The 19,643-nt window shown below is 45.4% G+C and overlaps 1 protein-coding gene across 1 annotated transcript in view; it reads right to left on the reverse strand.

Moving 5' to 3' along the window:
• HS1BP3 (HCLS1 binding protein 3) overlaps nucleotides 1-19,643 on the reverse strand; it is a 67,912-nt gene that overhangs the window by 22,962 nt on the left and 25,307 nt on the right. Inside the window, exon 4 of the mRNA XM_024200601.2 lies at nucleotides 19,160-19,364. Coding sequence (XP_024056369.1) covers nucleotides 19,160-19,364 — 205 coding nt within the window. The remainder of the gene's footprint in view (nucleotides 1-19,159; nucleotides 19,365-19,643) is intronic.

A 19,643-nucleotide genomic window follows, 5' to 3' on the forward strand; every position in this document is an offset into this window, starting at 1 on the left:
GGCCCTCCCACTTTTTGAAAGTGGATGGGCCTGGTTCGGCAGGTGCTCCACCCTTCCTCTTCCCTCTGAGCCCTCCCCCAGCCAGGCAATGTCTCTGACTCCTCCCCCTGCCCAGAAAAGGAGGAGCCACAGCTCCCCACAGCTGCCCGTGGCTCTTACCTGGTCCCGGCTCTGGCTGGGGTGCCCGCAGCCCGTCCATGGTAAGAGCCGCGCAGGCAGCAGTGGGGAGCCGCGCTGTGGAACCTCCACTTGCCCTGGGCAGGGGGCCCGTAGGGTGAGGACACGGTCCAGGGGCTGCTCTTGACACCCCCGCCCCCCAGCTTGCAGCTTGGCCATGGGCGGGGCCTTGGGCGGAAGAGATGGGGCGCTTGGACCCTGCCCCCCCACACACTTTTGGGCAGGCTCTGCCATCCTTGGGAACCTTCAGAAGTATTTCTATGTCTGGACCCCAGGGTTGCCTCAGTTATTAATTTCTCCTTCAAGGAGCTCATCGATCTACATTACACTCATCACCTTGGTATCCGGTACCTGAAGGTTATTTGAATAAGACACTGCATCTGATTGGCAGTAGGATTAATGGACACTCCTAAAAATGGCTCTTGCCCATATCATTTACATTTCTTGGAAAGCACTTAAGCCCCTATGCTCAGCCCTGTCCTATCACACATCCACTTCTCCCTACACAGCAGTGCTCACAGTTCAGGCAGAAATGCTGAGCACTGTGCATATTTCTTCACACTATGTGATGACCTCTCTGCACAAAGGCTGAGCAAATACTTGCACTTTGGCTCTCTGCACCTCTTTCATCAGCTTACAGGTTCCAATGCTAATAGAGCTGGAATCAGCCATGCCACTCTCGCTTACAGATCTTGGGAGACAGACCTGTCCTCGCTTACAGACAACCCCCCAACCTAAAGCAAATACTCACCAGCAACCACACATCACTGAACAAAAACACTGACCCTGGAACCTATCCTTGTAACAAAGCCCGATGCCAACTCTGTCCACATATCTATTCAAGTGACACCATCATAGGGCCTAATCACATCAGCCATACCATCAGGGGCTCGTTCACCTGCACATCTACCAATGTGATATATGCCATCATGTGCCAGCAATGCCCCTCTGCCATGTACATTGGCCAAACCGGACAGTCTCTACGCAAAAGAATTAATGGACACAAATCTGACATCAGGAATCATAATACTCAAAAACCAGTGGGAGAACACTTTAACCTGTCTGGCCATTCTATGACAGACCTGCGGGTGGCTATCTTAAAACAGAAAAACTTCAAAAACAGACTCCAACGAGAGACTGCTGAGCTGGAATTGATATGCAAACTAGATACAATCAACTCAGGGTTAAACAGGGATTGGAAATGGCTGAGCCATTACAAACATTGAATCTATCTCCCCTTGTAAGTACTCTCACACTTGCTTCTTATCAAACTGTCTGTACTGGGCTATCTTGATTATCACTTCAAAAGTTTTTTTTCTCTTACTTAATTGGCCTCTCAGAGTTGGTAAGACAACTCCCACCTGTTCATGCTCTCTGTATGTGTGTATATATATCTCCTCAATGTTTCACTCTATATGCATCCGAAGAAGTGGGTTGTAGCCCACGAAAGCTTATGCTCTAATAAATTTGTTAGTCTCTAAGGTGCCACAAGTACTCCTGTTCTTTTTAAGGTTAAATGGGACAACATGGGTTTCTTTACACTGGTTAGCCTAATATCAATCCTGGATAAAATCATGGAAAGGCTGATAAGGGATGCAATCAGTAAAGAATTAAGAGGATGGTCCCATAATTAATACCAATCAGCATGGTTTTATGGAAAATAAGTCTTGTCAGACAAACATGATATTGTTTTTTTAATGAGATTACAAATTTGGTTGATAAAGGTAACTGACATAAAGTCTGACGTAGTATACTGAATATGTCCAAACCCTTGTTCTTACCTTATGAGGCAGGAGAACAAAACCTCTCGGTCCACCTTCTCTGGGCGGCAGGGATGCTGTTGTGGCCAAAGCCACTACAGATGTAGCCTTCTTGGTGCCCCTCTGCAGCTGGTTCAAGTCCCTCCTCTGAATAAGGCAGAGTAGAGACCCGACCTTGGATTCCCCACATCCCAGGTGAGTGCCTTAACACTTAGCTATTGGTTTTCTGGGGTCTCTGTCTCTCTCTCTGACCAAAAATTCCACCCTGGATCCGAGAAACCTTCCAGATGAAAGCTTCAACAAAACAGACTCTTTCCTGCAAAAAGTCTCATTTTCTATGAGCTGGCATTTTCTGATGAAAAGCTGTTTCATCAAAAAAAATTCCCAACCAGCTGTAGGCCCAACCCTACACAGGAGTTATTCACAAATCTTTTAATCCCAAACACAGATTTAGCATCCATCACTAACTGTTCCAGGTGTGGGCCTTTAGACAGTAAACTCTTGAGCAAGGTCTGCATCTCACATCTGCAAAGCACTGTGCACATGCTGTATACATATCTAACCATAAAAAAAAAAAAAAGAATATACAAGGAAATAGGAGTGACTAACGTAATGAAATCCAACCAACCTTACGCTTTATATGTCCTCCTCTTTTAAATGCCCTGAGCCGCTTTATGATCTGTGTCAATTAAGTTGATATGGAGAGAATGTAAAACGCCTCACCTAATAAATGTGTATTTACTGTGTACTGGAGAGGTTCAGAGCAGCAGACACAAAAAGAGAGAACAAGGTTCCACAAATAAACAGCTTATAGTAATATATTAATCTAAACATAGGGCAATCTCTCTCTGACTTGGCTCTGCCTGGCACCTCTTTAGATTTCACTTTGTACGTCACATATCGCTGCTGGAAAATGTGATTATGGTTGGGAAAATCTGAAATTCAGAGGTCTCCACGTGTGCGCATTTATGGTATCAAATTTAATGAAACCTTTAATATCAGTGAGTAGGATTACTACAGCTTCTAAAAATTAACAACGATGAATGCAAACAGCAATCATTTCTGGCGTTAGTGACCCGTTCCTTGAACAATGAAATAGTGAAAAACTGGTAACAGTTGTTTCTAGTTTAGAGTCATATTTGAATAATTTTTCAGAACCACTCAATCAAGGAATTTATTTGAATGTGAAATTAACCCAGGGCCTGATTTTCAGAAGTGCTGAATACCTACAATTCTAAGTGAAAGCAATAGGCGCTGCAGGAATCCAACACCTCTGAACATCAAGCCCTAAATACAGGATGCTATTCTTACCGAAGAGCGGCTCTTAATCATTTAGAAACTGCTTTGCAGGGGTTTAATTTCATGCTGCCTAATCATCCAGTGCACTTCATCTCCTGGCAGTCCACAGTGGATCCTGCTGCACATGCCAGTCAGGCCCTCCATTACTCGCTGTGCTCATTGGCATAAGAGACAAGATTTCCACTGTGTTGCCGCCTCAACTGAATTCGCTGCGAAGTGTGCTCCATCACTACTGCATCCAAATGCTGAGCAGACACGAGAACCAGGGACATGGGAAGATCTCTGATTTTGTGTGTACAAAGTGGACGGAGAAGCCTAGAAGAAAAGGGCCCGTTTCCTTCTACTCCCCCAGCCCCAACCCTCACTCTAGCCTTCGAGGTTCCTTGGAAAATTATGTCTCAAGCACAGTTGCCAACTTTCACGTGGTAAATAAGCACCCCGACTTTCACAATAAGCCAAAAATCAAGCAAATCCCATTTCAAAACAAGGCCAAAACAAGCCAATCCCTAAGAACCCCAACGCTCTATGTGACTAGATCCCCCCAGCGTGCAGTCTGGGACTGTGGTGGGCCCACTGTGCACACCTGACTCTCTCCCCCCCTTGCCCCTGCTTGCTGGGAGCCAATCAAAACAAAATAAAAAAAAAAAAAGAGAGAGGCAACAAGCTACAAGCAAAAAACTAGCCAACAAGCAACTCACAAGCCAATTAAGCCCAAAACAAACCCAATTTCTGAGGGTTTTTTTCGTGGGTTTGGCATGTCTCATCTCAAGATATCCACTCCTCTGGTCCTGGTATATACACAGTCCCACCCCCGTCCTAAGAGAGACCTCTGGCAAAGTACAAGGGATGCTCCAGTCTAAAACTTCCCCTGATATACCTGTTATAACAAGCTACTGAGATGTGGTGTAAGCAAGACAAATGCTGGTTACTAAGGCAATGGACAGATTCCAGCAACAGCTAGGTAGTATATGTAGACAAAATTACACCATTTTAAAGGTATAATACCTTGACTAGTTGATGATATGGCCCCAGGAAGCGCCTGGCTTAGACTGGTCTTCCCTGCCCTCGCCTCAACCACATACTCTTCAGATGGGTCAGTTTTCTTCTTTATTGTTTTGCCTGCTGTGTCACTAGATAAAATGAACCAATTGCCAAAACCAAGCAATGGCTCCGCAGGAAACAACATAAAGCAAGACACACCGGAACACTGTAGGAGCTAAGTGATGGTGTGAATGTAGACAGAACAGCACACACTGGTGGTTGGTCACCGACTACTGGCTCCCTGCCAGCCAAGAGATCATCTGAACAATCTGCTTTTGTAATGTGAATTTAACAGCTTTTCAAAAGTGAGGACTTAAAAAAATGAATATCCGTGCAATGGATCCTAGAAATAATTTGTATGTGGGCCCCTAATGTCATGAATAAAACCAATGCAAGAATAAAATTCTATTTCTCACACAAAAGACTTCATTAAGATTGTATGTATAGATGCAACAATTCATGTTAGAGGGGAAAAAGCCTCCCTCACATGTTCAAAACTGAGGAAATACAGAGATAAATCGACACTTCTCAAGCCAGGCACCCACCCTCCTTAACTCTGCCCATGCGGGGAGGACAGTTTATCATTTTCCTTTCTTGGCAGAGATAGTCAACACAACTCACTGACTCATTGCTTTTAGAATTAGATTCATATATACGTGACTCCGACACTTCTCAACCCACAAACCTTTGCATTTTGCATGTAAATAATTTCAGGACATGGGCACATGAGGTTTGGATATGGAATCACAATAGTTGGATAATTGGCTGCTAATGGAGTCATCGGATCCTGTTTGGTGAAATTCTGTTTGCCCTCTGCATCTGGCAAGATCAGGCCTTTAAATGAAGAATAATTCAACCTAAACTGCACAAAGGCACTAAGTGTGGAATGAGTGTCCACATGGAGACTTAGTCGGAATATCCACTGTGTTTTAAATTCACATCCTAGCAATTTCACACTAACTTCTCCATGAATACCCTGTGTAGATAAGCCCTAAGAATGAGAGCCAAATGCCAGTGCTCCACAATGTAATGGGTTATGGTAGTACTCCATTCTCCAGCCAGGACTGATGCTACTAGACTAGCCTCCTTGCTTCCTCTCTCCAGTTGGCCATTGTGCCCACCTTTTCTCCAGGTAACGAGTGAGGCACCATCATTGCCTCCACAGAAGGGTTAGTACTGATGACAGAGTGCTGCAAACAGCAACTTTTATTACAAAGTGAATGACATGTACAACAGGGCCCAGTCTTCACCAGCATTAAGGCCTTTAAATACGTATTTAAGTTCATCCCTGTTCAGCAAAGCACTTAAGCACATGCTTATAGTTAAGCATTTTGCTGAACTCAGGCCTAAGTGCGTCTGAAGTCTGAACCCAACCTTCAACCCCCTTGACAGAGCATAACACAATAGTCTCAAAATGTCTGTCTAGTCATCAGACTCCCAGCTCCACCACGGACTCCTGTGAGACCTTGGACAGGTCACTATCTTGGTGACTGTTGCTCACCTCTACAATAACAATAGCATGACCTACCTCCCAGGTGTGTTGTGTGCTCCAGCTGCAATATATTATTGGTGCTTTCCAAAGCAGACTAGTATTTTTAAAGTTAATTTAGCATGGTTGTAAAACACCCAAAGGACAGACCCAGAGACTGTGTCTTATTTATTCATTGAACAGATACCTCATTGGCACAGACAGTACAAACTTCCCATACTGCTCCACCAGCTTTCTCAGTGCTAACCAGAATGGACCACTTTAGGAGTAAGTGTGCTTCAGCCGCTTGGCCTCTCTTCTGCTAAGTGTGTAACCTGCTATGGTACTTTGTAATGAATATCTGTCACTGGGCCTGGACTAGCTTCAAACATACAGTGTTAACATAATGGGCTCTGCATCCCTTTCCTGATGGCTCAGAACCATCAAGTCCCAGGCAGGAGTCTCAGTTTAACGTGAAAAGATCAAAACCATGGTTAAAAAGGGCATATATAGTAATCATACTGCTTTCAAAAAGAAAAATGAATATCCACAGTATAGTTTGTAATTAACCTCTCAAAGTCAGAATAGATTTATTGTCCTCTCTATAGATCAATTCCTACTGTATAATCAAATAATAAATCTGGATAGGAAGAAGTCACACTCTGGGAAGGGAAAAGCAAAAAAGTTCCATCTTAGCTCCAACAGAGCCCACACAGAGCTTTGTTTAACACATCAGAAAGGAACAGCTGTGGGGTGTATTTTATGCTATGCCTATTTTTCATGGCACAGTTCCTAAAACACAATTTCTAAACATATTTTCTATCGACAATAACCTCCGCAGGATCAGATAATGTGCAGTATCTCTTGCTATTCCAGCAGCGCGTTGCAGAGACTGGAGACAGATCAGCTCAGCAAGGCCTCTATGGTTCCATATGCCCAGAGAATTATTATTTTATACAACAGCCGTATGATTTATTACAGGACTTTCCCCTTGCTCCCACATAGCTAACTGATGGTGTGCTATGGTCTCTCACTGCTGGCTCCCCCCTCCCCCTTTCCTTCATTTGGGGATAAGGATTTTGGGGGGGAGAGGAGGGAGTAGATGCAACAGGGACAGGGAGCACCAATAGGTTTTCATGGACCCACAGGTACAAACCTCAAACATTTGAATCCCAAGCGATCTCTGCACTGGGGAGTGAGGTGGAAAGAGGCCTGCGGCTGTGTATGGGCCTGCTCAGGAAGAGCTCCTTGCTGCTGACTCAGTGTGTGAACTTGGGCAAGTAGTTTGACCTTTCAGTGCCTCAGTTTACTCACCTGCAAAACTGAGATAATGGGCGAGATCCTCAGCTGGTATAACTTGGTGCCCAGCCAGTACAGCCAATGCAAATTTACATCAGTGGAAAATCTGGCCCAATAACACTTGTCTACTGTTACTCACATCGGTGCTATAAATTAACTAATGTTCATAAAATGCCTGGCAATCCTTTGGACGAAAGGCCCTGTGCAGTAAAGAAAGTACATGATTATTCTACCCTGATGTAATGAACCAACCTTACTTGGAATAAATGCTGATGACAAAAAGAGCAAAGATGTAAAAAACAATTCTACACCATTTAGTTTTTGCTTTAGCAGTTATTCTTGCCATGTCATTAATTCAGGGTAAATTATATGAACTTCTGCTAAAAAATCAACAAAATTTCCATATCCAGATCCGTAAGCTGAAGTGTTTCTGATCAAAATTCAAACTTCCCCACATAAATTTAAATGATTACCACTTCTATCTATCTTACCTCCGCATCTGACCCCATTATCGTAGCATCTGAGTGCCTCAGGCTTTGATGTATTTATCCTCAGAGCATCCCTGGGAGGTAGGAACGTACTGTCCCCATTTTACACCTGGGGAACTGTCACAGGGTGCCCTACTCACAGCTGTAGTGCCTCCTTCTGGCCAGGTTTTGGGATTAGCTCTGCCTGGCCGATGCCCCTTCTTGCAGTTGGACTCTGTCACTCTCTCTGTGTCTCACTCTCTCAGGGCTCGGCTTTACCCCCTCTGTGGCTTGGCTCTCTGGCCAAGTCACCGTAGTCCTTCCTTTCTGGGATACCAAAGTGTCTTACGACCCACTGACCTAGGCAGTCTTCTCATTCGCTCCCCCACTTAATGGTGCCACTTCGGCAGTGCCTGGCAGGGGAACCCAGGCCCACTCTTTACACTGGGTTCCAGCCCAAAGACCCTACAACAAGCAGCCAAGGTCTGCACAGTCCCGAACCTTACTGCTATATCACTGGGCTGTTTCCTACCTTGCCTTCTCTCTAACCCTGAAAGTGACCACAGCCTCACTCTCCCATCTGCCCTCAGCTGCTGGGCTTTATACAGGTCCCTCCTCTTCCTGTCCAGATAAGCCTCATCTCTAATTAGTCCTTGCCCCATGGCTCCTCCTCCAGGTGCAGCCTAGGCAGTTAATTGGCCCACCTAGCCACCTTAACCCCTTCAGGCCTTGTGTGGGGTGCCAACCCCATGACAAGAACTGAGGTACAGAGGGGCTAAGTGACTTGCCCACGGTCACACAGGAAGTCTGTGACAGAGCAGAGAATTGAAACCAGTTAGAACTGGTTGGAAATACTAACTACGCAGTTTTTCAATGGACTGGCCTACTGAAATCAAAACATTCAACAGAGATGGTTTGATTTAGACAAAGTTTCTCTAGAAACTAGCCAAGGTTCTTATGGGAAGCTGGCTGGTTTCCTGCTAGCTTGCTTGCCTGGCTTCTCAGCAGCCCAGACTGAGGAGCCCAGGCTGCCAGGATCTGCAGCTCTGGAGCAGATTGCCCTCAAGTCGGGGACCCCACGGCTTCCATCCCCTTTTGCAGAGAATTTAATTTTTTTTTTTTGTAAATACAAAATAGCAAAATCCTCCATGAAATGGAATTATCTTTCTCCATCCAGCTCTAAAACCAGTTCTCCAGAGTCCCAGGTTAGTGCCCCCTGCACACACTGGACCACCTGTCCTCCTCTCTACTTAATTCATAAACTAAACTGTAAACTCTTTTGGGAAGGGACTGCTTGTTTATAATATTTGTACAGAGCCTAGCACAGTGGGACCCCGGCCACTAAGTATTACTGGAATACAAGTAATAAATAACAACAATAGAGGGTCAAATCTAATTGCCCTTGAAATAAATGGAAAGACTCAGTTGGAGCTGGATTTAGACCTCAAGGCCTAGATTCTTAAAAGGTATCTAGGCATTACTTGTGCTCAGCATTACAATGCCTAACTGATTTAGGAGCTTAAACCTCATTTTCAAGTGGTACTCGAGCAAGAACTTCTATGACAAGCTCATTACACTCAGGTCCGGCCCATGCTAGAAGTATAGCCAAGCAGCAAACCTCTCACAGAACTGAAAAACAAGACCTCTTTAGCAAATGGATTGAGATAATCTTGTAAAGTTATTGTGAGGTCAAGAGGCAGTGCTGTGTGTTCAAGGAAGCTTTCAAGACTCTCTAAGTAAACACTATTCCAGACAAAAATATTTGCAGACCAACAAAGGAGGGCACAGAATCAGTTTGGAAATCGTCTCTTTGCTTGGCTGCTCCAACCAGTTTAGCTACCATGTTTGGCTAACTGCAGAGTTGCGAGGGAAAGCAGCACTGGAGGTAGCAAACCTAGTACAGATTCAAATAAATGGACTGTTGTTTCAAGAATTTAGTTATTTATGTGAGGGATTTTAGCAAATGATTTCAATCTGTGCACTTGGTCCACTGCTTCTTGTCCTAAGTCCTACCAAACACTGTGTTCCCAGCCTATAGTTAATCAAATGTTAGAATAAAAGCCTTAAAATTCCACCTGGGGACTTTTTCATTTATGTACTTATTTTTCCTTTTAGTGCCCACGAAACATCTTGAACTACTGGGAGGTGTGATGGGTCGCCTGCCGCACACTGGGCTCTAAGGGGGTAATAGAGCCCTTGGGAGGCTGCATAGGAGGCAGCCAATCCGAGAGGAGCAGCCAATCAGGGCCGGGCTGGCCCATATAAGAAGGACTGCAGAACAGAGCAGATTCAGTCACTCCCTGGAGCTTGAGGAGGGAGGTGGACTGGCTGCCTTACAGGCTGAAGGCAGCAAGCACCCTGGACAGAGCAGTGCTGCAGGCAGAGACCCAGGGAGCTAAAGGCAGCTCCTGGTGGGCTGCAGACATTTGCAGGCTAAGGCCCTAAGGGAAAGAGGGTGCTGGGGCTGCGGGGAAGAGGCCCAGGGAAATCTACTGAGCAGTTGGAGGGGGCACTGCAAGCAGCGGCCATCTGCAGGGTCCCTGGGCCAGGACCTGGAGTAGTGGGCAGGCCTGGGTCCCAACTCCCACTTGCCACTGAGGAAGTGGCTGGACTGAGGGACTGCGATACTGTCCCCTGGAAGAGGGAGGGAACACAGAGTGTGGCACACCCAGAGGGCTGTGTCCCGAACAAGACGCTGCAGTCCTGGGAGTGACGTGGGTCTCTGGAGCAGAAGCGATGGTGGCGAGACATCACCAGAAGAGGGCACACTGGTGTACATAGCTAATCCCCAGGACAGCCAGCAGGAGGCGCCGCAGTGGTGAGTCCCGTCCTGTCATAGGAGGACATCTAGCACCGCCTGCTGCTAGGCAAGCTTCCTCAATCCTGAACTTGCTTCACACATGATCAGTCCTTGTCCTCTCTCCTGAGACTGCCACAGGGGTGTTCGTCATGGCTGCAGTGGTTTTCAATGACAGTCACACCCGTCTACTAGGATCTGGACAGAGGCTGGCCGTCCGTTTTAGATATTCCGCTCAACGTGAAAAACCATTTGGAGGTTGATCCAAAACCCACTGAAGTTAATGGAAAGATTCCCATGAACTTCAATGCCCTTCATCGTCGTTAATAACAGCCTGGATTTGATTTTGCATTTCTAGAGTGCCTTCCATTACAGGATCGCAAAGCTTTTGGCAGAGCTGAATTCAGCCTCACAAACCCACCTACAAAGTAAGTATTAACCTCTGTTTTCCCATTGGGAAACCAAGGCATACAGCTGTTAAATGACTTACCCAAGATCACCCTATGCCAGATCCAGGAGCAGAACCTAGATGTGCCAATTCCCAGTTTGTACTTTAAGCTCTGTACTTTTACAAGGCCATTCTTCCTCCTTGAGCTGGCAGTCTAGATGGGAAAAGTTCCACAGTGTGTTACCAGACTACAGATCAATCCAATTACCACAGGAGAATCTGATCCTAGGCGGCTTTAATTTGCACCAGCTAATAACTGTATAGTTATACCAGACAATTAATGGCACTTCTGGAAATGTTTTATGGTTTGCTCCCAAAAATCATTTTGCAATGGCCAATTCTTTGGGCCTTTAAAATAGGATAAATATCTTTGTAGCAAGTATGTTGTTCCAGGAGACCATAGAACCAACGTTCAGTCTGTTGGGTTGGGCGCTTAATTGTTCAGATGGATGGGGATGCAAGATTTGCCACAGGGATTTAAACTGAAGGAACATTCACTCCCACAAACAGGCTTCTTTCAAAGCAAATGATTCATTTAAACTCATTAAATAGAAAACAACAGGTAACTGAAATTCACCCCCTATTAGCAATTTGTCTCCGCTAGAAAGCAGTTCCCTAGATCTATTGATTAAACATTTCCTGAGGCTCAGTACAGACATCAGGCTAATCAATGAGGTAATGCTTTTTTAAAAATTCTAATTGAGGGCTTGAGTCAACCCATTATGCTAAAGCCCATGAGACAAAACATGTTTAAAAGCTGCCCAATTACATCATGCTTGGCTCTCATAACAAAGCTGGAGTATAAAGGGACTTTGGATTTTGTTTAGCTGTGAAATTACCCTGCACAGCTTTTAAGGAATCTGCTGCTTTCTACATATTTACATCAGTTAGCCTAAGGCTTGTCCTCTATGCTTGCAAGGCTGTTTTCTGTAGCTTATGCTTGACTTTCATGTTATGTTTTGTTCTACATGGCTACAGGTGACTGTCTATATTATTGTTAAATAAAAAGAAAGAAACATAGAACGAGGGAAAACAACAACAGAGAGGTTTGCCAAAAGGATTATAGAAATTATTTAATAGTCTGTTCAAACTAGTAGCAATATTATTGCAGTTTTATTAACTGGTGTTATTTGGTTCTCTGCAATTCTTCTATACATAAAGTGGGTGGCAAATGTTATTGTTTTATATATTAAAATATTACAAACAAGGAATAGGATCCACTGAAGATCTCATGGCAATTTTTTCAAAAGCAGAGGTACCTACTGCAGCAAATTCCAACTTAGATACTTCTATTACATCTACCTACAATTCTCCCAGCATTTCCCTTGGATAAGGTATTCTCCACTTATTTTCCTAGGCTGCAATGTGGTGGTGCTATAAAGTAGTAAACAATCACTGAGTTTTACCCCAGAGGTAGCTGCATTTTTATTATGGATGAAGAGATCACGCTATACAGAGTGCCGTTTAAATTTGCATAGCTCTTTGTAATCCTCTGGGATGAGAAAGTAATTTTTGTGTTTATATAACCTATTTATAAGCACTACCAAATATATTCCGGGGTCTAATCAGAAGGAAAATGAAGCATACTAAAAATAATCTACTTAAATTCTTTCCCAAAGGATCTTGAAGTGCTTTACAAACTTTAATTATATACATAAATTTGGAATAACTCTATCCATCTATGAAATGCACATACTGCTGTGCTAAAATATGGCAACTGCTTAAGAGTACAACAGCAATTCTCCCCAGAGCCTGGGAAATAATGACCAGAGGATCTTTTATAACCAGAAATTTAACAATAGATCAAGAGATGCACAAGCAGCAGCAGAATGTGCCCCTGCTAAAAGCTTGCTCCGATATTGGTCCCTCACTGACAGAGGAAAAACTGAAATTTGTCCAAGGAATAGGAAAACAATTAATTATATCTGAAAAAAAGGAATACACAGAGACCAATTTTAGGTTCCTAAATTATCATAGAGCAGACATTTTGCTACATGGTTAGCACCTCAATGCCAATTTGAGAGCTGTGGCATCCAATTCAGAATGCTTATTCACTATTTTTCTTTTTGCATTTGGCTGCCAAATTTGATATCCTGAATGAGCAGCAGTGGATGGAACATGGGAGTGGGAGTCAGGAACTCCCAAATTCAAATCCAAGTACCTAACCAGACTTGAGCTGTGACCTTCAGGAAGCATATTTATACTGAGGAAGAAACCATTACAGGGAGCATGAGTTACAGAAGATGGTTGGTTCTTCAGCACATCCACACAGCAACACTGTTTGAGAGGACCCACAGAGGAAAGGTTCTATAACTAGGACCCTACCAAATTCAGGATCCCCTTTGGTCAATTTCACAGTTATAGGATTTTTAAAATTGTTAATGTCGTGATTTCAGCTATTTAAATCTGAAATGTCACGGTGTTGTAATTGTAGGGTCCTGACCCAAAAAGGAGTTGTGAGGGGAGGGTCGCAAGGTTATTGTAGGGGGGGGGTTGCGGTACTGCTACCCTTACTTCTGCGCTGCAGCCTGTAGAGCTGGGCCCTCAGTCAGCAGCCGTCTTTCTCCAGCCCCCCAGCTCTGAAGTCAGCACAGAAGTAAGGATGGTAATACTGACACCCCCCTAAAATAACCTTGCAACCTCCCCACCCCCTACAACTCCCTTTTGGGTCAGCACCTCTTATTTGAGAAACACTGGTCTCCCCTGTGAAATCTGTAGAGTACAGAGTAAAAGCACACAAAAGACCCGCTTTCATGGGAGGAGACCAGATTTCACGGTCCATGACGCATTTTTCACAGACGTGAATTTGGTAGGGCCCTATCTATAACCCATGACCCACTTCCTGAGCCATCCAGTCCCCCTGTATAGCACTCCACACCAATTACATCATGCTCCGCTTGGACAGGAAAAATCCCTTTCTGACTCTTGCAGCAATTAACGAGTGATGAAGCAGTGCCAGAAGTGGAGTGAGGGCGCCATGGGGTTTAGCATGTGGCTTATTAGCTCAACTCTGTTTTGTTCTGAAGCAGGCTTTGCTTGTTTGTTTTTAAATAATCTTCCCACCCCCACCCTTATATACACAGAAAGTGTGTGGCAAATTTTATTGTTTATTATGTTAAAATATTAAACAAGGAAAAAGATCCACTGAAGATCTCATGGCAATCTTTCAAAAGCAGAGGTACCTATTGCAACAAATTCCAACTTCGATACTTCTATTATATCTTATATCTACACTGTCCTCCCCCAGAGGGTTTATAGGTCTCTTGGACAAAGCGTATTAAAGCAGGGACGATGTACAAGAATGACAGACCGCGTCAGGGAGTGGGATCCAGGCCTAGGAGGCGACAGGGAAACGAACAGTGGGAGGCAGGGGCGGCTCCAGGCACCAGCGCACCAAGCGCATGCCTGGGGCAGCAAGCCGCGGGGGGCGGCCTGCCAGTCACCGTGAGGGCGGCACTCAAGCTGCCTTCCGCGGCATGCCTGCGGGACTGGCGACCTCCCGCAGGCATGCCGCCGAATCCGCGTTACCAGTGGACCTCCCGCAGGCATGCCGCCGAAAGCCGCCTGACTGCCATGCTTGGGGCGGCAAAATACATAGAGCCACCCCTGGTGGGAGGAGTCCATAATGGGGGCAAAAAGTTACATAGCAAAGAAAGACAAATAAGGAACAGAAGGTGATGAAACAGGTGGGAGTCAGGCTGTGGAAAGCCTTTAAGGACCTCAGTTTTGATGCAGAAGGAAAGGGGAAGCCCATGACGGGATCTGAATCAAGGGGGTATCCAAGAAATGAACACAGCTAAAATACAGATCAAGCTGTATCAACAGACATACAGATAAACTATAGCAATAAAATTCCTAGAGGAATGAGAGCACCTCTCCCATGCTCCTATCTATTAGGTTTGAAAGGGAACAGAAATGCTATGTCAGACGTTTAAAAACAGCAGGGGAGGCTATCCAAAAAACCATTTAATCAAAGATTTTTTAGAACTGATCCCATGAGGCTGAGAACTGAGGCTCCAAATAAAGCCAAAGGAAGCTGGCTTAAAGGGGAGTGGCTCAGCCCCTCTCCGGATCAGCAATACACACGCCACAGTTAAAAAAAAGAGGTATGGCACCAAGCCACTGTCTCCAATTTGAAAATCTCTTGAGGTTGTTGCCCTAAGATGTTTCACAAGAGGAGTGAATGGACAGGAGGAACGGAAGGGTTGTTTAATGGGGTTTGTAAGTTGCAGTTCCGACAGCAACTGGATTGGAATCAGCACAAATATGTGTGTCACTTGGCAGCAGTGATGTCCAAGCATGGTTTGCGACCTTCACTGGTGACTCAACCCTTGACAGCAAATAAAGATCTGCCTGTTTAGAACTCTAAAGGCTTCGCAGCTGGACGTGCATACTGCCCTACAACTGCCCGCTAGGGAAATACAGCATTTGAAAGGAGTTCTCCTTTGCTTGTTTTTCTTGTCCAAAGGACATTTAAACAACCACCTTGTAACATGGGCCTTCCCCTTTCCTTGCTGCCTTGGCCCCAGTTCCTAATGATAGTGCCCTGGCAGAAGGGAATGGGACAGAGCAGCAGGGTCGTTGCTGATGTGGGAGAGTTCAACTGGATTCAGAGGAGAGATCATACACCTTGCTAGCCAGGGCCCAAAGACTAGGGTGACCAGATGTCCTGTTTTTAATGGGACAGTCCCGTATTTAAGCATTCTTCCAGATATCCTGACTTTTTGTTAAATATGGGCAAATTGTCCCGTATTTTCTGGGATCGCAGCACAGAGCCAGCAGTGGGGGGCAGCAAGCGGCCCTGCCACCCCCCTTTGCTCTCGCCAGCGCACGCCCGCGACAGAATCTCCCTTGCAGCCTTCTCCAGCGGCAGCAGCAGCACCAGTGCCAGGGATGGGCAGTGACAGCACGGCCAGGAGCAGCCCAGGCTCCACCACTCCCCCTGTTCCTGCTGCTGCACCTGCCCCGCCACCCTCCTGGGCAGCACTCCAGCTTCGCTGCCATCAGCTCCCACCTTGCATGAGGGAGAAGCCAGGCGTGCCCTTCCTCCTCCATGCACCTGCTGTGCTCCCTGCTCCCCCGGGCGGAGGGGGCAGTGGGAGCAGGCTGTGAGCAGCGTTTCACCTCACAGCCTACCAGCCCCCCGCCGCACGTGGGACCCCTAGTGGGGTGTGGAGGAACGTGGTGGGTCATGACAATGCCAGCCCTGCACTGGAGGGAGGGCTAGGAAGAGCAGATCAGGCTGGCCAGTCTGCCCTACATGGGGGGCCTCAGGCAGCCCCACGCGCGGGCATGTGATGGGGGGGGGTGGCTCGGACCACCAGCCCTGCAGGCAGGTGACGGGGGGCTCGGACCACCCACCCCGGCGGGAGGGGGGGGGGGGGGGGGGGGGGGGGGGGGGGGGGTCACTTGCAGGCGACGGGATGGCTTGGGCTAGCCCAAGAGCATGGGGGCTGGGGAACTCAGGGAGGGCTTGGGCCAGCCTGGGGGTGTCCTGTTTTCCCTTTGGGAAAATATGGTCACCCTACCAAAGACCCATAAGAAACTGCTAACCTAGGACCAAATACAACTGTGAATTCATAGGGGGGAGGGGGAGGAAGAGGGGGGAGAATGCAAGGGGGAGTGTTTCTGAGGGACCAAAATTGAGACATGTCCAATTTTGGTCCCTCAGAAACACTCCCCCTTGCATCAGGAAAGAAAGGTAAAAAATTCTAAAATCATCTGTTGCCTGCATACCTGCAGAGAGCAGACCCCTATCAGACTCCACTGGAGACAGAGAGCAGACCCATATGACAGACATAAGAATGCCAGTGGCGTAGCCAGGTGGAGGGAAGAGAGGGAGTGGATCCCAGTGGTGGGGGGCTCCCAGCGGGGGGCAGCAGCACTGCCTTGAGGGCAGCGCGGACTCGGAGTCGATGGGCCAGACCCAGCGCAGCGTACACTGAGCAGGGGACCCCTGAGCTGGGCTGTACTATCTCCCATTGGCCTGGAGCAGCGACCCGTGGCCACTGGGAGCCGCAATCAGCCGAACCTGCAGACGCGGCAGGTAAACAAACTGGCCCGGCCCACCAGGGGCTTTCCCTGCACAAGCGGTGGAACAAGTTTGGGAACCACTGGTCTAGATAATACTTAGTCCTGCCTTGAGTGCAGGGGACTGGACTAGATGACCTCTTGAGGTCCCTTCCAGTTCTATGATAATTTCCCCTAATATATGAAGAAGCCAGTGTTCTCTAGGAAGTTTGCAAAATCCACCTCTGAAAAAGTAACTTGTACATTTACACTATAGACCATAACTGCTCCAGAGCCAACTGGACCTTTACATTCACACGTGCAGATAAAACATTACAACCAACAAGGGGCAGAAAACTCCAGAGTTAAGGCTAAAGATCTGCCTTCATCTCAGGGACTGACCTTACATAGTTCATTCACAGGAGACCCAGAACAGTGGGAGATTGTAAAAGGTATCTACAGGCTATCAACATGTACAGATGTTATTTGCTGTGGGGGAGGGGAGTAAATGGCTGGTATTTATATATTTTATAGTGGTAAAAACCAGGCCATTTTATTTGAGATGTTACTGTGAAATTTAATTATGGCAGAGTGCCTGAAGCCAGGGTTCAGCACCTATTTATGTTTTTGTACAGTGCTTTGCACAATGGGGTCCTGGGCTTCTAAGTACCACAGTAATACAAATAAATAATAATAATAAATAAAGATATATAGCACAAGATCAGCAATGCAGGCACAAAAGGAGCTGCTCAAGACATGAGGCCTGGTTCTGATCTCCATTTCCTTGGTGTAAAATGGGAGTTACTTCCACTGAAGCTGGTGGGGTTACACCAGTGCAACAGCAGCGTAAGATCAGATTCAGGCTGATCATTTCAACTTTAAATTTCTGGCTTTTGTAACACCCTTAATATTGGTGCTTTGTGCACAACTTTTTTTTTTAAAAAAAGAACCAGATTAGCTGGATGCCAGAACAGCCACCTGTTAAACTTGAGTTTACTGTTCAAAGCATTTGATTTTTAAAAAAATTAATCAACGATGCAGAGATTCCCACTGTAATGGAGTACATATTTTTAAGTGCCTTATTTGCTCTTACTTAGGCAAAACTCCACTGATTTCAGTAAGAATGTTGCTTTGGTAGGAAGTGTTGAACAGGAAGCTAAATGGGGATTAAGTGCCAGATCTGGTCATCCCTCAATACACTAAAGAGATCCAAAGATTCAGACTTTTAGACACAAGTCAAACCACCGCAGAACAGAAAAGCAAACTTCTTGTTTGTTTTGGCACTGTGAATTCTTTGCAGCTTATCTTTGGTGTAAGTGGGAAATCCAGCAATACATTTTCTAACTCAAAAGATCATTTTCCTGTCCAAAAAAGGACAGCTTCTTTTGTAAGTTCACCAGCTGGGGATCATTTTGTGGGAAGTATTGCTATACCTAGAGTCTCATTGTAAACAGTAATTTAACCATTTTTAAAAAATCCATCTTTAAAAAAAAACAAGAAATAATTTGGATACTTGGCAAAGAACCTGTTCAATTGCTAAATGAGTAACAGTTAAAATATTCCAATGACAAGCAAGGAATGAAATACACTAAGTAAAAAGAACAATGTCTGAAAGTTAGTAATTGCAACTTGTTCTAATAGTGGCAATGAGCTCTAAAATATGCTTCCAGAATTAAACATTTCTGCTTGGCCCGACCGCAGCGTGGGAGACCCAGGCTCGGGAATGACCTTAGGTTAAATCATGTTCAGATTTAAGTGGGAGAGGTAAAAGGAAAGGTCCATACCATGTCGCCATCCTAGGGAGGAACCAGTTCAGAGCAGTATTAAAGTCCTAAGCCAAGATTTTCAGAAGTAACTGGTGATTTTGGGTGTCTGACTTGACACACCTTAAAGGAGCCTGATTTTCAGAGGAGGGTGCTTAGCATTTTCTGAATATCAAGATCCTTTAAATTATCTCAAGTTGGGCACTGCTGACAATCCACAATATTGCTGTTGTCACTGCTGAAAATCCTGGCGACAGAGGTAAGCCAATTTAGCCGCAGGGTTTCTGTTGCAATTTAGAAGTGGTTTTGGGAATTAGTGAGGGATTTCAGATTTAAATAAAGAAAATAATTGCCTTAGAATTACAAGATAAGTAGGTATCTAGGTTTGTTTACCTAAGTAGGTCTTGATTTAATTATTTAGAGTCTCCAGATACTGTTGCTTATGCTTAGAAGCATATGAGCTCTTCGGAGTCAGGAAGAAGAACGGGAAAGCCCACACGTGGACACCATAATAAAAATGCTTCCACACTGGGTTTATACTGTTGCAACTCCAACTTCAATAGTGTAAGTGAAACCTGGCCCGTATACTCTACGTAAAAATGGCATAAACAGAGGAAGAAGACAGTCATACCGGATTATGCCAAGAGGATCTACATCTTCTTCCTCCTCTTCCTCCTCTTTTCTGGCATCTTGATCTTTTACTAACCCAAACCGAGGGATTATGTCGGATGTCCTCTCCTCTTTGAAGAAATCTAACTCTTCATTTTCTTCATCTTCTTCCTCCTCCTCAGGAACATTTTTACCTTTCAAGTCAATGACACTAGTAGATTTTGTCCCTGCAAAAAACAATAATGCACGAAGAACTGAGCATGCCAATTTAAACTCACAGCCATACTTTTTTGTCAATTTCTTCCACTTGTTCCCAATAGTTCGGCTTGGGGAATGTGTTCCTAGCTTTACAATCAGCTTTTGTCAACTATATCCAGCAATCTGGACTGGAGAGTTAGTTCCCCCTATCCACTAACATGCCATTATATGCACCTCTAGATCTGAAATACTTGATACTGACTTAACATATCTGGACTGCTCTCAGGTCAAACCCCATCAGAGAGTGA

This window comes from Terrapene carolina, unplaced genomic scaffold (genome assembly GCF_002925995.2).
Source record: "Terrapene carolina triunguis isolate 2854851 unplaced genomic scaffold, T_m_triunguis-2.0 Scaffold42, whole genome shotgun sequence".
NCBI lineage: Eukaryota > Metazoa > Chordata > Testudines > Emydidae > Terrapene > Terrapene triunguis.